This window comes from Aquarana catesbeiana, linkage group LG13 (assembly GCF_042186555.1).
Source record: "Aquarana catesbeiana isolate 2022-GZ linkage group LG13, ASM4218655v1, whole genome shotgun sequence".
Taxonomy (NCBI): domain Eukaryota; kingdom Metazoa; phylum Chordata; class Amphibia; order Anura; family Ranidae; genus Aquarana; species Aquarana catesbeiana.
Window position 1 is genome coordinate 11,638,289 of NC_133336.1, and position 20,829 is coordinate 11,659,117.

At 44.3% G+C, this 20,829-nt stretch overlaps 1 protein-coding gene across 1 annotated transcript in view; it reads left to right on the forward strand.

Annotated features, from left to right (window-relative positions):
• The first annotated feature begins 3,434 nt into the window (after window positions 1–3,434).
• Window positions 3,435–20,829, forward strand: part of LOC141117219 (serine protease inhibitor A3K-like) — a 31,701-nt gene continuing 14,306 nt past the window's right edge. Inside the window, exons 1-2 of the mRNA XM_073609942.1 lie at window positions 3,435–3,558; window positions 14,675–15,117. Of these exons, the coding sequence (XP_073466043.1) occupies window positions 14,712–15,117 (406 nt within the window). The 5' untranslated portion in view covers window positions 3,435–3,558; window positions 14,675–14,711. The remainder of the gene's footprint in view (window positions 3,559–14,674; window positions 15,118–20,829) is intronic.

Consider the following 20,829-nt stretch of genomic DNA (forward strand, 5'->3'; position numbering starts at 1 on the left):
AATGAATGCTGTATCTAAACAAATGGAACGGAATAAATTAATAATAAAAACTTTTTATTATTATTATTATTGTTATTTATTATTATTGGGTTACGTTTCATTTGTTTAGATGCGGCATTCGTTATTTTGGATAATTCGTAACTTCGGAGAAATTCCAATTCCTATAATTTAATAGTTATTATTAGTTAGTTAGTTATTACTTAGAATTTTTGGATTTCGTTCTTTCGAATCCTCAGATTTTTTTCTTATTTTTGGATTTTCAAATTTATGAATTTTCCATTTTACGAAATTACAAATTTTTGAATTTATGAATTTACTAATTTACGAATTGTGATCATGACGAATGACCCAAAAAACGAAAAAAAAACAAAACAAACAAAAAATACTAATGAAACGAAAACGAACACATTTTTTGGCAGTGCACATGTCTAGTGCTGGTCGCTCGGGCCTCCCGGTGGGACAGGAGATATCTGGTGATACAGCTGAGCGGCTGCTTAGCCACATCGGTTGTTATTACAAAAGAACCGACTGATGCAGTGGGGGATATAAATGGTATGGTGGGGGATATAAATGGTACAGTGGGGGATATAAATGGTGCGGTGGGGGATATAAATGGTACAGTGGGGGATATAAATGGTGCGGTGGGGGATATAAATGGTGCGGTGGGGGATATAAATGGTACAGTGGGGGATATAAATGGTGCGGTGGGGGATATAAATGGTACGGTGGGGGGTATAAATGATATGGCGGGAAATATAAATGGTACTTTGGGGGTATAAATGGTGCGGTGGGGGATATAAATGGTGCGGTGGGGGATATAAATGGTGCGGTGGGGGATATAAATGGTACAGTGGGGGATATAAATGGTGCGGTGGGGGATATAAATGGTGCGGTGGGGGATATAAATGGTGCGGTGGGGGATATAAATGGTACGGTGGGGGGTATAAATGATATGGCGGGAAATATAAATGGTACGTTGGGGGGTATAAATGGTGTGGTAGGGTCAGGGAAATGTTTTGCGGTATACTGGGACTCTCTGTAGTCCACAAATGTACCATTGTTCCTTATCTTGGGTTGCCCTTCTGCTCCATTTGGAGTCTCTATGCCCCTGTTTGACTCGGGGCCGTTGTCCTCTCTATAGGATGCTTCCATTGTGTGACCTCTACTTTCCTATGTGGGAATTCTCAATATCGGGAGCAAGATTATACCTGAGCTGGAGACTTGCTAAAATTGGAGAGTGTAAAATCCGGTGCAGCTCTGCATAGTAACCAATCAGCTTCCAGGTTTTATTGTCAAACCTTAATTGAAGAAGCTGAAGTTAGAAGCTGATTGGCTCCCATGTAGAGCTACACCAGATTTTTCACTCTCCAGTTTTAGTAAATCATCCCCCGTGTATTTTTGTAACTTTGGATGTATTCTTCCATCCCAAAGTGCTGTACATCCCTTGTAAAAAAATATTCTCTGATCTATTGCACAAATTTGGGATGACTGCAGTGTAGAAAAATACGTGTCTCTATTTATTCCTATATGATAAAGGATTTATGTAAAGCCGAGATCTCCAAACTTTCTGAACAAAGAGCCAGTTTACTGACATTGAGGAGGCCAGTGTGAGTCAAAAATGCCCTGGCGTCAATTGGAGTAAACAATGCCTCATCATTAGTATCAGTGGGAAAAATAGTGCCCCATCATTGGTATCAGTGGGAGGAATAGTGCCCCATCATTGGTATCAGTGGGAGGAATAGTGCCCCATCATTGGTATCAGTGGGAGGAATAGTGCCCCATCATTGGTATCAGTGAGAGAAATAGTGCCCCATCATTGGTATTAGTGGGGAGAATAGTGCCCCATCATTGGTATCCTGTGGGAGGAATAGTGCCCCATCATTGGTATTAGTGGGGAGAATAGTGCCCCATCATTGGTATCCTGTGGGAGGAATAGTGCCCCATCATTGGTATCAGTGGGAGGAATAGTGCCCCATCATTGGTATCAGTGGGAGGAATAGTGCTCCATCATTGGTGTCAGTGGGAGGAATAGTGCCCCATCATTGGTATCAGTGGGGTGAATAGTGCCCCATCATTGGTATCAGTGAGAGGAATAGTGCCCCATTATTGGTATCAGTGGGAGGAATAGTGCCCCGTCATTTCTGTCAGTCGGAGGAATAGTGCCCCATCATTGGTATCAGTGGGAGGAATAGTGCCCCATCATTGGTATCAGTGGGAGGAATAGTGCCCCATCATTGGTGTCAGTGGGAGGAATAGTGCCCCATCATTGGTATCAGTGGAGTGAATAGTGCCCCATCATTGGTATCAGTGAGAGAAATAGTGCCCCATTATTAGTATCAGTGGGAGGAATAGTGCCCCATCATTTCTGTCAGTGGGAGGAATAGTGCCCCATCATTGGTATCAGTGGGAGGAATAGTGCCCCATCATTGGTATCAGTGGGAGGAATAGTGCCCCATTATTGGTATCAGTGGGAGGAATAGTGCCCCATCATTTCTGTCAGTGGGAGGAATAGTGCCCCATCATTGGTATCAGTGGGAGGAATAGTGCCCCATCATTGGTATCAGTGAGAGGAATAGTGCCCCATTATTTCTGTCAGTGGGAGGAATAGTGCCCCATCATTGGTATCAGTGGGAGGAATAGTGCCCCATCATTGGTATCAGTGGGAGGAATAGTGCCCCATCATTGGTGTCAGTGGGAGGAATAGTGCCCCATCATTGGTGTCAGTGGGAGGAATAGTGCGCAATTTTTGGTAGGGGAAGGAATAGGTCCCCATATGGTGTCAGTGGTAGGAATAGTGCCCCATTGTAAGCGTCAGTAGAAGGAATGGCGTCTTGTATCAGAGAGAGGAATAGCGCCCAAAGGGCCTGATAAAGACAAACAAAGGACCACAGCTTGGACAATGATGTAAAGTATCAGGGCCTGATGAAGTGGTGATGGACCATGAAATGAGTAGACCTGACGGAATCCAGAAGAAAGATATATTATAGTACAAAGTCATATGGCCGTTATTTATATGTAGTATTCTTTTTTTTTTTTTACTGGATTTGAGGGGTGATCACCACTAATGCCCTTTTTGTGTTTTATTTGGAAAATGTTACATGAATGGAAATAATAAATTGTAATTCTTGAGGATTTCTAGTGAGTGTCCCAATAATATAGTCCCAATTTTGGATACATTTCTCTATGATAGGTCAGGGATGAGGACCTCCGCAAAGTCATATAATAAATGGTCTTCACCATAAAAATGTGAGGTCCCTATTAATCCCTATAATTAAATACATGAAAAATTAAATTTCAGGCAGGATTCACGTATTCAAAATATAATTGAATTCATGTTTCTTCCTCCCTTTGATCAAACAATTTTTTTTCTTTTTGTTTACTTCTCAGCATCAGAACATATTCTATTGTTCTTGTTCAATTTTCTGTGGAACATGTTAGTCCAGCCAAAGCACAATATTAACCAAATATTTCCCACAGTGCTTTGCTCCTCAGTACATCATCCATATATAAGGCTGGGCATTCGCCATACAGGCTACGCAACGCAGAGGAATCCCACAGGTGGGCTGGATATTTTTATATTTCTATTTATTTTTCAATTTAGATACAGTGATGGTTGATACAACAGCAACAGAAAATATAAATTTATTGCTGAATCCAGATCCAATGGTAGATTAAAACATTTTTTTTTAAATATTTTTTTTAAATAAAAAATGTCCTTGTTTTATACTAATGCACTAAATTAGCAAATTAATTTGCTCTCTAAAAAAAAATACTACTACTACTAATAATATTAACAATAAACATATATATATATATATATATATATATATATATATATATATATACACACACATATATACAGTATATTGTCCTTTTTTTTAAAAAAACTTTTTTTTTACCTGTTGACAACAATTTAAATATAAATATTTGTTTAGGGAATTTACTGTATTTCTCATGTTTGTAATTTGTTAACCTTGTAACTTTTGCACTTTCGGTATTGGCTTTTACATGGCTCGGCACGGCCGGCACTTCCTATGTACCTTTAGTAATCTTTTTATTTTTGCATTTCAACTTTTGGCACCCCATGGTGCACTCTTAACACTGAAAAATCAAATAATAAAAAACAAAATATATATATATCACTTGATTCCGTTATGGGCTCCAGAGCACTGTTGAAGATACATATGGAATCTATCGTGTAAATAAATCGTGAAAGTAAAAAATCATAAATACATTACGTAAAAAAATGAGCATAACGTGTAAAGTACAATATGTGAGTATACCTCTGCGCTACCCCAATGTGGATAAAACCAAACTAATATTGTACAAAGTAAACTAGCCGTGTGCAATTAATAGCAAAGCCGCCGCATCCACCTCTTGTGTTCCCACAATCTAAGGCTCGATTCACATCTATGCATGTTGCTTTTGAGCGTTTTTGGAGTTTTTTTTGTGATGCTTGCCACGTTTTTGAGCAGCGTTTTTGTAGCGTTTTTACAGCGTTTTTGCGGCGTTTTTGCCACGTTTTGCGTTTTTTTTTTTACAGTTTTTTTTTTAGACTGTATACAGTCTAAAAAAAACAAAAAAACAAAACGCCAAAAACGCATCAAAAACGCATCAAAAACGCTGTAAAAACGCTGCACTTGCGTTTTTGATGCTGGTCCATTGAATTGTATTACATGCAAAACGCTGCATTTTGCATGAAAAAAAAGTCCCTGACCCTTTCCAAAAAAGCAGAGGCACAAAAGGCATTGATGTGAACATGTGAACATGAAAATTCCCATGCATTTCTGCAAAATGCAAAATGCATCAAAAAACGCGCTAGTGTGAATGGAGCCTTAATCAGTATGTAAAGTGTTAATTGGTGTCGTGCCGACTCAGTTGTGCAAATAAATATGTCATTCAAAACAAAATAGTGTCAAACCATATAGACATATATAGTGGTTCACAAAGTGCAGCCCATAATACAGGCGTGTAATCAAATAAAATAAAATATAGACATTTGCACTGCCGAAACATTTGTTCGTTTTTGTTTTGTTTTTTTGTTTTTTTCTCGGGTCATACGTTATGATCGCAATTCATAGATTCGAAAATTCAAAAATAAGAAAAAAAATGCAAAAGAATATCTAACTAACTAACTGATAATAACTAACTATTAAATTATAGGTATTGTCATTTCCTTTCAAATTTGTCTGTTAGTAAACATAATGAATACAAATTTATCTGACGTTACAAATTATCCAAAAAAACGAATGCCGCATCTAAACGAATGGAACGGAACAAATTAATAATAAATAATAATATGTTTTTATTATTATTGTTATTTAGTATTATTAATTCGTTACGTTTCATTCATTTACATAGTTAGGTTGAAAAAAAACACAAGTCCATCTAATTCAACCATAAAAATAAATAATAAATAATATCAAACATCCAGAGGAAGGCAAAAAACCCCCCAGCACAGCAGGATCCAATCTGCTACAGCAGGGGAAAAAATTCCTTCCTGATCCCCCCCAGAGGCAATCGGATATTTCTGGAATCAACTTTACCTATAAATGTCAGTGTCCAATTATATTATGTACATTTAGGAAAGTATCCAGGCCTTTCTTATAGCAATCTACTGACCAGACCAGCTGACCAGAACCACCTCTGGAGGGAGTCTATTCCACATTTTCACAGCTCTTACTGTGAAGAAACCTTTCCGTATTTGAAGATGAAATCTTTTTTCCTCCAGACATAAAGAGTGCCCCCTTGTCCTCTGTGTTGACTGTAAAGTGAATAACACATTTAGATGCGGCATTCTTTTTTTCGGATAATTCGTAACTTCGTATAAATTCGTATTCGTTACATTCACTAACAGCCAAATTTAAAAGGAAATTCCAATACCTATAATTTAATAGTTAGTCATAGTTAAGTTATTATTAGTTAGTTATTATTTCAGATTTTCGAATTTCTCAGGTTTCTGAATTTCCGAATATTCGAAAAAATTAGTTAAACGGGTTTTCGTTAATTTGGATATTTCCGAATTAACGAATTTTCGAAATTTGTTAAAAAATGAATTCGGAACGAAACAAATTGCACGCGTCTATTAAAATATAAAATAGCTCATTCCTCCAGCGGCGATGTATCAAATGTAATGTTCTCCCAATAAAGTGATGAAATGCAGAGAAGGTTGGAATGGAGGGAGAGACCGCAGTTGTCAGGATCTAGAACTGAACCCGGGGCCATGTCTCAGAGGTTAAACGGCTTTCCTAGTGATCGCTCCCTAGGACACACTTAACCCCTTGATCGCCCCCCTAGTGGTTAACCCCTTCCCTGCCAGTGACATTTTTACAGTAATCAATGCATTTTTATACAACTGATCGCTGCATAAATGACGATGGTTCCAAAATGGTGTCAAAAGTGTCCGATGTGTGCGCCGTAATGTCACGGTAAAAATCGCAGATCACCGCCATTACTAATAAAAAAAAAGTTATAATAATAATAAAAGTGCCATAAATCTATCCCCTATTTTGTAGACGGTATAACTTTTGCGCAAACCAATCAATATACGCTTATTGCGATTTTTTTTTTACTAAAAATATGTAGAAGAATACGTATCGGCCTAAACTGAGGAAGAAATTAGTTTTTTTATATATTTTTTGGGGGATATTTATTATAGAAAAAAGTAAAAAATATTGCTTTTTTTCAAAATAGTTGCTCTTTTTTTGTTTATAGCGCAAAAAATAAAAAACACAGAGGTGATCAAATACCAACAAAAGAAATCTCTATTTGTGGGAAAAAAAGGACGTCAATTTGGTTTGGGTGCGACGTCGCACAACCGCGCAATTGTCAATTAAAGCGACGCAGCGCCGTATCGCAAAAAGAGCTCTGGTCAGGAAGGGGGTAAAATCTTCCGGGGCTGAAGTGGTTAAACTCATATTTTTCCATAATGTATTTATAATTTTTTACTTTCATAATTGATTTACACAATAGATGCCACATGCATCTCCAGAGTTCATAACGGAATCAAGTGACACCTTTTTTTGATAGACTTTGACTCATATGTTACACTATATATGTTTTTCATCTTACAACTTTTCCTCTTAGCACAGCATTTGTTTTTTTTTGTTTCAATGTTTTTATTAAATAAACTGCATGTTACAAATAATAAGACATGGAACCAAGCATCATTACAATCTTGAAATACAGTATTAACATTGGTATACAGTGAGATTGCTAAGGGGAATAGTAAAAAAGAAAAGAGAAAACCTAAATCAAGATGTTACATCCAAAAATCAACTAGAACGCTTGGAGCTGTGGGACAATTTAGGACTTAAAATGGGACATGTGGTCCTCCTAGAGGACCCGTAGTAAAGTCGTGCTGTAAGTCTCTCCGTGAGACCGGGTATGTCGCCGCGTCCTCACGTACCCCTATCGGGAACTAAAAGTACGTGGGTGGGGGCATCATCCGTTCAAGTTTCGAATTTCGAATCGTGAACATGCCGGTCTCTCGGTTACAGACTGCACAATGCAGTGCATGTTAGGTTTAGTGAATATATATATATATAGTGTCTCAGAAAGTAAGTACACCCCTCACATTTCTGTAAATATTTTCTTCTATCTTTTCATGTGACAACACTGAAGAAATGACACTTTGCTACAATGTAAAGTAGTGAGCTGTTGAAGAGCGGGTTTTGTGGGTGTTGCGGGGCGGGTTTGTTGTGTTGAAGGGCTGGTTTTGTGGGTGTTGCGGGGCAGGTTGGGTGTGTTGAAGGGCAGGTTTTATGGATGTTGCAGGACGGGTTCGGTGTGTTGAAGGGCGGGTTTTGTGGGTGTTGCGGGGCGGGTTTGGTGTGTTAAAGGGCGGATTTTGTGGGTGTTGCGGGGCGGGTTCGGTGTGTTGAAGGGCGGGTTTTGTGGGTGTTGCGGGGCGGGTTCGGTGTGTTAAAGGGCGGATTTTGTGGGTGTTGCGGGGCGGGTTCGGTGTGTTGAAGGGCGGGTTTTGTGGGTGTTGCGGGGTGGGTTCAGTGTGTTAAAGGGCGGGTTTTGTGGGTGTTGCAGGGCGGGTTCGGTGTGTTAAAGGGCGGGTTTTGTGGGTGTTGCGGGGTGGGTTCAGTGTGTTAAAGGGCGGGTTTTGTGGGTGTTGCAGGGCGGGTTCGGTGTGTTGAAGGGCGGGTTTTGTGGGTGTTGCGGGGTGGGTTTGGTGTGTTGAAGGGCGGGTTTTGTGGGTGTTGCAGGACGGGTTCGGTGTGTTGAAGGGTGGGTTTTGTGGGTGTTGCGGGGTGGGTTCGGTGTGTTAAAGGGCGGGTTTTGTGGGTGTTGCGGGGCGGGTTTGGTGTGTTGAAGGGCGGGTTTTGTGGGTGTTGTGGGGTAGGTTTGGTGTGTTGAAGGGCGAGTTTTGTGGGTGTTGTGGGGCGGGTTTGGTGTGTTGAAGGGTGGGTTTTGTGGGTATTGTGGGGCGGGTTTGGTGTGTTGAAGGGCGGATTTTGTGGGTGTTGTGGGGTGGGTTCGGTGTGTTGAAGGGCGGGTTTTGTGGGTGTTGCGGGGTGGGTTTGGTGTGTTGAAGGGCGGGTTTTGTGGGTGTTGTGGGGTGGGTTCGGTGTGTTAAAGGGCGGGTTTTGTGGGTGTTGCGGGGCGGGTTTGGTGTGTTGAAGGGCGGGTTTTGTGGGTGTTGTGGGGTGGGTTCGGTGTGTAATAGGGCGGGTTTTGTGGGTGTTGCGGGGCGAGTTCGGTGTGTTGAAGGGCAGGTTTTGTGGGTGTTGCGGGGTAGGTTTGGTGTGTTGAAGGGCTGGTTTTGTGGGTGTTGCGGGGCGCGTTTGGTGTGTTGAAGGGTGGCTTTTGAGGGTGTTGTGGGGCGGGTTCGGTGTGTTGAAGGGCGGGTTTTGTGGGTGTTGCAGGCGGGTTCGGTGTGTTGAAGGGCGGGTTTTGTGGGTGTTTGCGGGGCAGGTTCGGTGTGTTGAAGTGCGGGTTTTGTGGGTGTTGCGGGGCGGTTCAGTGTCTTGAAGGGCGGGTTTTGTGGGTGTTTGCAGGGCGAGTTCAGTGTGTTGAAGGGCAGGTTTTGTGGGTGTTACGGGGCGTGTTTGGTGTGTTGAAGGGTGGATTTTGTGGGTGTTTGCGGGGCAGGTTTGGTGTGTTGAAGGGCGGGTTTTGTGGGTGTTGCGGGGCGGGTTCAGTGTGTTGAAGGGCGGGTTTTGTGGGTGTTTGCAGGGCGGGTTCAGTGTGTTGAAGGGCTGGTTTTGTGGGTGTTGCGGGGCGTGTTTGGTGTGTTGAAGGGTGGGTTTTGAGGGTGTTGTGGGGCGGGTTCGGTGTGTTGAAGGGCGGGTTTTGCGGGTGTTGCGGGCGGGTTCGGTGTGTTGAAGGGCGGGTTTTGTGGGTGTTTGCGGGGCGGGTTCAGTGTGTTGAAGGGCGGGTTTTGTGGGTGTTTGCAGGGCGGGTTCAGTGTGTTGAAGGGCAGGTTTTGTGGGTGTTGCGGGGCAGGTTTGGTGTGTTGAAGGGCGGGTTTTGTGGGTGTTGCGGGGCGGGTTCAGTGTGTTGAAGGGTGGGTTTTGAGGGTGTTGTGGGGTGGGTTCAGTGTGTTGAAGGGCAGGTTTTGTGGGTGTTGTGGGGCGGGTTCGGTGTGTTGAAGGGCAGGTTTTGTGGGTGTTGCGGGGCGGGTTTGGTGTGTTGAAGGGCAGGTTTTGTGGGTGTTGCAGGGTGGGCTCGGTGTGTTGAAGGGCAGGTTTTGTGGGTGTTGTGGGGTGGGTTTGGTGTATTGAAGGGCGGGTTTTGTGGGTGTTTGCAGGGCGGGTTCAGTGTGTTGAAGAGCAGGTTTTGTGGGTGTTGCAGGGCAGGTTTGGTGTGTTGAAGGGCAGGTTTTGTGGGTGTTGCGGGGCAGGTTCGGTGTGTTGAAGGGTGGGTTTTGTGGGTGTTGCGGGGGGGTTTGGTGTATTGAAGGGTGGGTTTTGTGGGTGTTGCGGGGCGGGTTCGGTGTGTTAAAGGGCGGGTTTTGTGGGTGTTGCGGGGCGGGTTCGGTGTGTTGAAGGGCGGTTTTTGTGGGTGTTGCGGGGCAGGTTTGGTGTGTTGAAGGGTGGGTTTTGTGGGTGTTGCGGGGCGGGTTTAGTGTGTTGAAGGGCGGGTTTGTTGGTGTTGCGGGGTGGGTTTGGTGTGTTGAAGGGTGGGTTTTGAGGGTGTTGCGGGGCAGGTTCGGTGTGTTGAAGGGTGGGTTTTGTGGGTGTTGTGAGGCAGATTCGGTGTGTTGAAGGGCGGGTTTTGTGGGTGTTGCGGGGCGGGTTCGGTGTGTTGAAGGGCGGGTTTTGTTGGTGTTGCGGGGCGGGTTCGGTGTGTTGAAGGGTGGGTTTTGTGGGTGTTGCAGGTCGGGTTCAGTGTGTTGAAGGGCAGGTTTTGTGGATTTTGCAGGGCGGGTTCGGTGTGTTGAAGGGCGGGTTTTGTGGGTGTTGCGGGGTGGGGTCGGTGTGTTAAAGGGCGGGTTTTGTGGGTGTTGCGGGGCAGGTTTGGTGTGTTGAAGGGCTGGTTTTGTGGGTGTTGCGGGGCAGGTTTGATGTGTTGAAGGGCGGGTTTTGTGGGTGTTGCGGGGTGGGTTCGGTGTGTTAAAGGGCGGGTTTTGTGGGTGTTGCGGGGCGGGTTCGGTGTGTTGAAGGGTGGGTTTTGTGGGTGTTGCGGGGCAGGTTTGGTGTGTTGAAGGGCTGGTTTTGTGGGTGTTGCGGCGCATGTTTGGTGTGTTGAAGGGTGGGTTTTGAGGGTGTTGCAGGGCGGGTTCAGTGTGTTGAAAGGAGGGTTTTGCGGGTGTTGCGGGCGGGTTCGGTGTGTTGAAGGGCGGGTTTTGTGGGTGTTTGCGGGGCAGGTTCGGTGTGTTGAAGGGCGGGTTTTGTGGGTGTTGTGGGGCGGGTTCGGTGTGTTGAAGGGCGGGTTTTGTGGGTGTTGGGGGCAGGTTTGGTGTGTTGAAGGGCGGGTATTGTGGGTGTTGCGGGGCACGTTTTGTGTGTTGAAAGGTGGGTTTTTTGGTTGTTGCGAGGCAGGTTTGGTGTGTTGAAGGGCGGGTTTTGTGGGTGTTGTAGGGCGGGTTTGGTGTGTTGAATGGTGGGTTTTGTGGGTGTTGCGGGTTTGGTATGTTGAAGGGCGGGTTTTGTGGGTGTTGCGGGGTGGGTTCGGTGTGTTAAAGGGCGGGTTTTGTGGGTGTTGCGGGGCGGGTTCGGTGTGTTGAAGGGCGGGTTTTGTGGGTGTTGCGGGGCAGGTTTGGTGTGTTGAAGGGCTGGTTTTGTGGGTGTTGCGGCGCATGTTTGGTGTGTTGAAGGGTGGGTTTTGAGGGTGTTGTAGGGCGGGTTTGGTGTGTTGAATGGTGGGTTTTGTGGGTGTTGCGGGTTTGGTATGTTGAAGGGCGGGTTTTGTGGGTGTTGCGGGGTGGGTTTGGTGTGTTGAAGGGCGGGTTTTGTGGGTCTTGCGGGGCAGGTTGGGTGTATTGAAGGGTAGGTTTTGTGGGTGTTGCGGGGCAGCTTGGGTGTGTTGAAGGGCAGGTTTTGTGGGTGTTGCGGAGTGTGTTTGGTGTGTTGAAGGGCGGGTTTTGTGGGTGTTGCAGGGCAGGTTGGGTGTGTTGAAGGGTAGGTTTTGTGGGTGTTGCGGGGCAGGTTGGGTGTGTTGAAGGGCAGGTTTTGTGGGTGTTGCGGAGCGTGTTTGGTGTGTTGAAGGGCGGGTTTTGTGGGTGTTGCGGGGCAGGTTGGGTGTGTTGAAGGGTAGGTTTTGTGGGTGTTGCGGGGCAGGTTGGGTGTGTTGAAGGGTAGGTTTTGTGGGTGTTGCGGGGCAGGTTGGGTGTGTTGAAGGGTAGGTTTTGTGGGTGTTGCGGGGCAGGTTGGGTGTGTTGAAGGGTAGGTTTTGTGGGTGTTGCGGGGCAGGTTGGGTGTGTTGAAGGGCAGGTTGCAACCCACCCTTAGACACAGGCAAATCCCACCATTCAACAAACCAAACCCACCCTACAACACCCACAAAACCCGACCTTCAGCACAGTGTAAACCCGTGACAAGCAAGAAAATAAGGGTTCACACAGCGTAATCCAATTTTCCAAAAGGTATGTTTAATAAACCCTCATAGATGTACACTTACAATACCTGATGTACCTCTTCACTTCAGGAGGGAGCGACTTCACAAGTATAATTTTACTTATGCTTTTAACTTATGTTTTTATTGTAAGTGTACATCTACATGTAAAATTGGATTACACTATGTGGATTGTGGCAACCCAGCGGGGATGTAGGAACTCAAAACATTGTAGGAAAATAAGTTAAATGAGCCTGGGCCTGCATTTGAACAAGGTGAGACAATGAGTGATAGGAAGAAAGTTATGTTACATTAAAAAAAGAAAACCTCTAAAAATATTAAATAATTTAATAAACCCGATACCCATTGAGACCCTTGCAGTCATGCAATATGGTCTCAGCAGCCTGACACTCATTTGAGACCCTTGCAAAACGCAATATCGTCTCAGCAACCTCACGCTCATCTAGACCTTTGCGACCACGCAATCTCGTCTCAGCAACCTGACACCCATTCAGACCCTTGCAGCCATACAAAATCGTCTCAGCAGTCTGACACTAATTAGAGACCCTTGCAAAACGCAATATCGTCTCAGCAACCCCTCACTCGTCGAGACCCTTGCAACCACGCAATATCATCATAATAAAAACAAAAAAACAAAAAAAAGCAAAAAACCTCATACTCAGCGAGACCCGTGCTACCACACAATACCTTCTCAGCAACCTGACTGAGAGCCTTGCAACCACACAATATCATCTCAAAACAAACCTCATACTCATCGAGATCCTTGCAACCACACCGTATCATCTCAGCAAACCAGACTGAGACCCTTGCAACCATGCAATGTCGTCTCAAAACAAACGTGCGTGATCAATTGCTCACATCAAAATGTATATAATTTATTCATATGAAAGTAAAAGCAAATAAAAGCAATTGAATAATACCAATACTACGTATCATGCTAACAAAATATAAAACATGGAAATTAAAAAATGGGTTAAAAGTTCATAAGCTCATGTTGAGGCGGGTGTTTAAAGTCGGCTGACACGTTTCGAGGATAACCTCTTCATCAGAGCCTTTGAGAACCAGGGCTCAGTCTCTATGGGCCAGTGGTCCAAAATATGTACATCAACATAATGGCTAGTTGGAAAGAGTGGCCTGAAATGGGAAATACGTTTTTCTGTGTTCCATAACAGTCCACGTTCAAGCGTTCTATGTGATAGTTGATGGTATGTGTGTTCTCCTTTAAATTTGTAGAGAAAGGATTGTAGGGTGGTGTGTACCTGTCACGGGCTGGATGGAGGAGAGATTTCGGCCTGTCTGCGTCCTCCTGGGAGAGTGCTGTCCTGTACTAAGGAGGATGGAGGGGGGTGAAGATCTCTAGAGAGGATACTGAAGCCAAGTGTGTCCACAGGCGTCCCCCTGCCTATATCCAGATATAGGTGGATATCAGGATATCAGCTGATGGGCTTATGAACTTTTAACCCATTTTTTAATTTCCATGTTTTATATTTTGTTACCTGTTAGCATGATACGTAGTATTGGTATTATTCAATTGCTTTTATTTGCTTTTATTTTCATATGAATAAATTATATACGTTTTGATGTGAGCAATTGATCACGCGCTCTTCATCCATCACTCTCCATATAGCCTTACCTGACCACCCCGGGGTCAATTTCTGGGCAGCGGGACATGCAACACCCTCTCTTTTGCTTTACCACAGTTCACAATACTACTTTTCTCAAACCCAAACAGACTCTCACAAGCGCAGGAGTCATCTTTCCTTGTCCACAATTTGTCTCAAAACAAACCTCATACTCATTGAGACACTTGCAACCACGCAATATCATCTCAGCAAACCAGACTGAGACCCTTGCGACCACGTAATATCATCTCAGCAAACCAGACTGAGACCCTTGCAACCGAGCAATGTCATCTCAAAACAAACCTCATACTCATCTAGACCCCTGCAACCACGCAATCTCGTCCCAGCAATCTGACACTCGTTGAGACCCCTGCAACCACGCAATTTCGTCTCAACAACCTGACACTCACTGAGACCCTTGCAACCACGCAATATCGTCTTCAGTAGTATAAAACACTTTGCAGTACGCACCTACGTGCAAACCTGCATACAAACTAACTTGCAAACACACCTCAGTGGCTCACAATCAGCCACACAAACATTTTGCCCCCTTTTCTTGGCATACCGACCAGACCACCAAGGTACACTTCAGGTCTATTTATGTTGTAAGTCTTGTCGCGTGTTTATGTGATCCACATCTCTCTCGGTCATAGGGCCACGACCATAAATAAGAAGGCCAGTATGGTGGCCTGAATTTATGGGAGGAGCCCGGAGGGTATTTAAGCAGCCCACTCACCCATGCTCTTTGTCGGTTCCAGTGCACGATACCCCCCCTCCCTTCCCTTTTTCAGGGCACTTCTCAGCACATCCTTCTTCATAAACTACCCATTACTTATCTTGGGTATGCCCCCTTTTCTTGGCATACCGACCAGACCACCAAGGCACACTTCAGGTCTATTTATGTTGTAAGTCTTGTCGCGTGTTTATGTGATCCCCACCTCTCTCTGTCGTAGGGTCACGGCCAGAAATATATATATATATACAGTATATTGAATAACATTTTGTTATTATCGTTTGTTTTTCAGGAACATTCGGTGTGAGCAAAATCCAGGAGTAGGAAAGATGAAAGCCTTGCTCTTCCTGTGTGTGAGCGCAGTCCTCATCCACGTGGCCATCTTATATGATGCTTACCTTAAAATGCAGGTTTACAAACATTACCCACCTGAAAATTCCCAAGATTATATGTATATTATTGTAGCAGTCAGTAAAGATGCCTTGGACAGTCTGTATGGTGCTCTTGGAGATTCTCACAGCAGCGTGCGCCCCACCAATGACATAACTATATTCGTCAACAAAAGCTGGCATCCTCAAAACCAGGATATTTCAACGGTGTCCAAAGATTTCAGCTCCCCCGTTGTGGTCGAGAACAGCATCAACTCCTTCGTAAAAAATAAAACCAGTGGGATGATCGAAGATTTAGTGACTAATGTTAATAAAAACACAGCTACAGTTATTGTTAACACCAACAGTAAGTTTGGGGGCAGAATGAGTTGGCATAGGTGTGAGCTATTCACACTTATAATGATTGTATTTATATGGCATTTTTGCACAAAACTGAAATTCCAAATTCGAGAGGGCATGGGTAAATAGAATCCCAATCCATGCCAAGATTCCCTGCTCTGCCTTGTCCCACAAGGTTCCAATGAAAGTCTCACACTTAAACCTTTAGAAGCCAGGGTGGTGGAGTGCTGGACTCTAAGATCAGTGGAAATTCTGAATGAGTTGAGTTGTTGTCAACAACTCTTTAATGCCTAGTGGGACTCGGATGAGTTTTATCAGGTACCCGGTGAAGAATGGAATGTTGTGGAAGCCTCCCCTGCACCTCCTGCCCAACACTTCTGAAGGTAGAGAAAGAGGGTGTGAGGTCTCGGAGTGGCACGAGTGCCCGGAGTAGCTGGCTGGTGATATCCGCTCTTCAAGTGGTTAGAGGTGGGAGTCGCAGTCCTCAGAACAGGATGCAGAGGCAGCTTGGCACCAGAGCATAAGACAGAAACAGGACCAGGAGAAATGCAGAGGTCAGCAACAACCGGGCAGCGAGGGACCAAATAGGCAGGCAGGACAAGTCCAGGAGGCAGGCCAAGGTCAGTAACAGCTGGGAAAAGCAGTAAAGAATCAGCAGGTAAAGACAAGTCCAGTAAACAGGTTGAGTAATCAGATGAACAAGGTTGAGGCAGGAGCAGAAGTGAAGTCCAAAAGCAAGCGGAGTCATACACAGGTAGGCAAGTACAGAGGATCGGGTCTCAGGAACAAGCAGAAGACCATTCAGCAACTGCTCATAGTAACAGACCAGTTTAAATATTCCACTAATTGGTATGCCCACGTGCATGATGAAGTGGACCAGTACATCGAGCCTTGCTCGTTCTCGTAGAAATATGAGCATGTGTGCAATGCGCATGTGCCTGAGCCTAGATCTGCACTGGTTTTCTGAAGCTGGAGATCCAGTTTACCTTACAGTTTTCCCGGGAAAATTGAGAAATTATGAAAGCACCAAGCCTTAGGTAGTCCATCCACATATTTTTATTTACCACAATGAAAAAAATGTATCAGAAGTTGACAGCAAACACGTTTCAGGGGTTACATGATAATTCCCCTGTTTATAAAGCGATGCGTAAACTGTTGGCGCTATATAAATCTTGTATAATAATATACACACACTGGACACTTTATTAGGTCCCCCTTGCTAGTACCAGGTTGGACCCCATTTTGCCTTCATTCTTGGTGGCATAGATACAAGGTGTTGGAAATGTTCCTCAGAGATTTTGCTCCATAGTGACATGATAACATCACACAGTTGCTGCAGATTTTCCACCACATCCCAAAGGTTTTCTATTGGATGAGATATGGTGAGTGTGGAGGCCATTGGAGGACAGTGACCTCATTGTCCAGTGGTGAGATGATTGGAGCTTTGTGACATGGTGCATTATCCTGCTGGAAGGAGCCATCAGAAGATGGGGACACTGTAGTCATAAAGGGATGGACATGGTCAGCAACAATACTCGGGTAGGACGTGGTGATTAAACCATGATCAATTGGTACTAAGGGGCCCAAAGTGTGCCAAGAAAATATCCCCCCCACCATTATACCCCCACCACCAGCCTGAACCGGTGATACCCCATCCCCCACACCATTACACCCCCACCACCAGCCTGAACCGGTGACACAAGGCAGGATGGATCCATGCACCAAATTCTGACCCCACCATCTGAATGTCGGAGCTGAAATCCAGACTCATCAGACCAGGCAACGTTTTTCCAATCTTCTATTGTCCATTTTTGGTGATCCTGTGCCAATTGTAGCCTCAGTTTCCTGTTCTTAGCCGACAGGAGTGGCACCCGGTGTGGTCTTCTGCTGCTGTAGCCCATCTGCTTCAAGGTTGGATGTGTTGTGCGTTCAGAGATGGTATTCTGCATACCTTGGATGTAACGAGGGGTTATTTGAGTTACTGTTGTCTTTCTATCATCTGGAACCAGTCTGCCCATTCTCCTCTGACCTCAACAAGGCATTTTCCTCCACACAACTGCCGCTCACTGGATATTTTCTCTTTTTCCCACCATTCTCTGTAAACCCCGAGAGGTGGTTGTGTGTGAAAATTCCAGAAATACTCAGACCAGCCCGTCTGCCACCAACAACCACGCCACGTTCAAAGTCACTTCAATCCCCTTTCTTCCCCATTCTGATGCTCAGTATGAACTTCAGCAAGTCGTCTTCAACGCGTCTAGATTCCTAAATGTATTGAGTTGCTGCCATGTGATTGGCTGATTAGTGTTACCAAGCAATTGAACAGGTGCACCTAATAAAGTGGCCGGTTAGTGTATATAAAATCCTGGGTAATAATAATTACCCTGATGAATGGAAAATGTCGGCAGAACTGCGTGTTTCTGCCCCCGTTTTCAGAAGCACAGCAAAATGGAAACTCGCTTGCGGTGCCATTATTTGTTAATGGCACCCCAAACGTGTTGCCGTTTTGCCATGTTTGGCGCACAACAAAATTCATGTTCAAAAAACGCACAAAGCTTCATGCCCTAAAAGGTAGCGGAAGCTTATTTGATGCACTTTTATAGCATACAGCAGCCCATTCAAGTGAATAGGCCACCCTTATGTGCAACTTGTGGAAACAACACGCTAAAATCATGCAAAAAACAGAAAATGCAAAGCGCGCTCCAACTACACAAGGGCCTAGGTGTGAGAACAGTGCGCACCTAGGCCACCTCACAATATACCAGTCACATTCACTTTCAGTTGCCTTTTGTTTGCTACATCAGTTGATAGAAAAGGAAAACTAGTAAAAAGAAAGTCTAACTTGTGCTGCAAGGTTTCTAAAGGAATACAGTGCCTTTGAAAAAGTATTTATACCCCTTGACATTTGTCCACATTTTCTCATGTTACAACCAAAAACGTAAATGTATTTTATTGGGATTTTATGTGATAGACCAACACAAAGTGGCACATAATTGTGAAGTGGAAGGAAAATTATAAATAGTTTTCAAATTTTTTTACAAATAAATATGTGAAAAGTGTGGGGGGGGGGGGCATTTGTATGGCGCCCCCCTGAGTCAAAACTTTGTAGAACCGCCTTTCGCTGCAGTTACAGCTGAAAGTATTTTTGGGGATGTCTCTACCAGCTTTGCACATCTAGAGAGGGACATTTTTGCCCATTCGTCTTTGCAAAATATCTCAAGCTCTGTCAGATTGGATGGAGAGCGTCTGTGAACAGCAATTTTCAAGTTTTGCCACAGATTCTCAATGTGATTTAGGTCTGGACTGTGACTGGGCCATTCTAACACATGAATATGCTTTGATCTAAACCATTCCATTGTCCTGCTGGAAGGTGAACCTCCGCCCCAGTCTCAAGTCTTTTGATGACTCTAACAGGTTTTCTTCTAAGATTGTCCTGTATTTGTCTCCATCCATCTTCTCATCAACTCTGACCAGCTTGCCTGTCCCTGCTGAAGAAAAGCCTCCCCACCACATGATGCTGCCACCACCATGTTTCACGGTAGGGATGGTGTGTTCAGGGTGATGTGCAGTGTTAGTTTTCCGCCACACATAGCGTTTTGCTTTTAGGCCAAAAAGTTTAATTTTGGTCTCATCTGACCAGAGCACCTTCTTCCACATGTTTGCTGTGTCCTCCACATGGCTTCTTGTGAAAATGCAAAGGGAACTACTTATGGCTTTCTTTCAACAATGGCTTTCTTCTTGCCACTCTTCCATAAAGGAGAATGTATACACTGCTCAGGTGGTTGGATGATCAGCTCACTAAAGTGGGTGCTGGCTCCGGCTCGCCACCGTGGAACACAGGTACAGAAGAAAAACAGCCGCACACCACCAGGAGCTTGAATGAAGAAGAATCCTTTATTCACATCTGCCAGAGATAAACAGGATACACAGAAAGCAAGTTAGATGCGTTTCACACAAACTCAACGTGCTTGTTCACTACTGTGTGTACTGTAGTGAACATGCACATTGAGTCCGTGTGAAATGCATCCACCTTGCATTCTGTGTATCCTGTTTATCTCTGGCAGATGTGAATAAAGGATACTTCTTCATTCAACCGCCTGGTGGTGTGCGGCTGTTTTTCTTCTGTACCACTCTTCCATAAAGGTCAGATTTGTGGAGAACACGACTAATAGTTGTCCTGTGGACAGATTCTCCCACCTGAGCTGTGGATCTCTGCAGCTCCTCCAGAGTTACCATGGACCTCTTGGCTCTTCTCTGATGAATGCTCTCCTTGCCCGGCCGGTCAGTTTAGGTGGACTTCCATGTCTTGGTAGGTTTGCAGTTGTGCCATACTCTTTCCATTTTCCGATGATGGATTGAACAGAGCTCCGTGAGATGTTCAAACCCTGCTTTAAACTTCTCCACAACTTTATCCCTGACCTGTCTGGTGTGTTCCCTGGCCATCATGATGCTGTTTGAACTAAGGTTCTCTAATGCCGCGTACACACGTCCGGACTTCCCGACAGAAAAATTCCGATGGGAGCTTTTGGTCGGACATTCCGACCGTGTGTATGCCCCATCTGACTTTTTCTGTCGGCATTTCCGACGGACTCAGATATAGAACATGTTCTAAATCTTTCCGTCAGAAATGCCGACGGAGTATAGCCCGTTGGCAAGTCTGCTTGTGTGTACAAGGCATAACAAACCTCTGAGGTTTGGTGACTTCTGAAGGCAATTGATTTAGGTGACTTCTGAAGACAATTGGTTCCTCTAGATTTTAGTTAGGGGTATCAGAGTAAAGGGGGCTGAATACAAATGCCCCCCACACTTTTCACATATTTATTTGTAAAAAAATTGGAAAACCATTTATCATTTTCCTTCCACTTCACAATTATGTGCCACTTTGTGTTGGTCTATTACATAAAATCCCAATAAAATACATTGAAGTTTTTGGTTGTAACATGACAAAATGTGGGAAATCTCAAGGGGTTACGAATACTTTTTCAAGGCCCCGTAGTATTGAAAAAGCAACAATACTAACCCTATGAGGTGTTTTGGTACACTGGTCATGCACTGAGGATGTACTCTTCTGTAAACTAAATGAGAACAAAAGCAGAGAACGTGGAGCAACAACCTTCAAGGTCATTGTGTCCTGTTCTCTGTTGTTCTCTGCTTTTGTTCTCGTTAAAAAGAAAACCAAGTGTAAGAATAGTGTGCACCTAGGCCACTTTATAACTCTCACAGTCACTGCACCCCCTCCCCATGGATTAAAAAAATGTAGACATGAATCTGAAACCAGACGGAATTGCACGGACTCAATTTCGTCTTCTTTTACAGCTCTTACAGCGCAAAACAAACCATAGCTAAGGCATGGAAAACTCAAAATCTGATTGTAGCCAAAACCATTCACAGAACCAATAGAGCCCTTGTTCATGCTAAAATGGAAGCAATTGAGAGCGATCGGATCTGCAAATTTGAAAAGCTTTGGTTAACTTTGTTGGGTTAACCACTTCAGCCCCCCAAAGGATTTACCCACTTCATAAGCAGGCCATTTTTTGCGATTGGGTACTGCGTCGCTTTAACTGACAATTGCGCGGTCGTGTGACGCTGTACCCAAACAAAATTAATATCCTTTTTTCCCCACAAATAGAGATTTCTTTTGGTGGTAATTGATCACCTCTGGGGATTTAATTTTTTGCGCTATAAGCAAAAAAAAAATCGACAAACTTGAAAAAAAAACAAT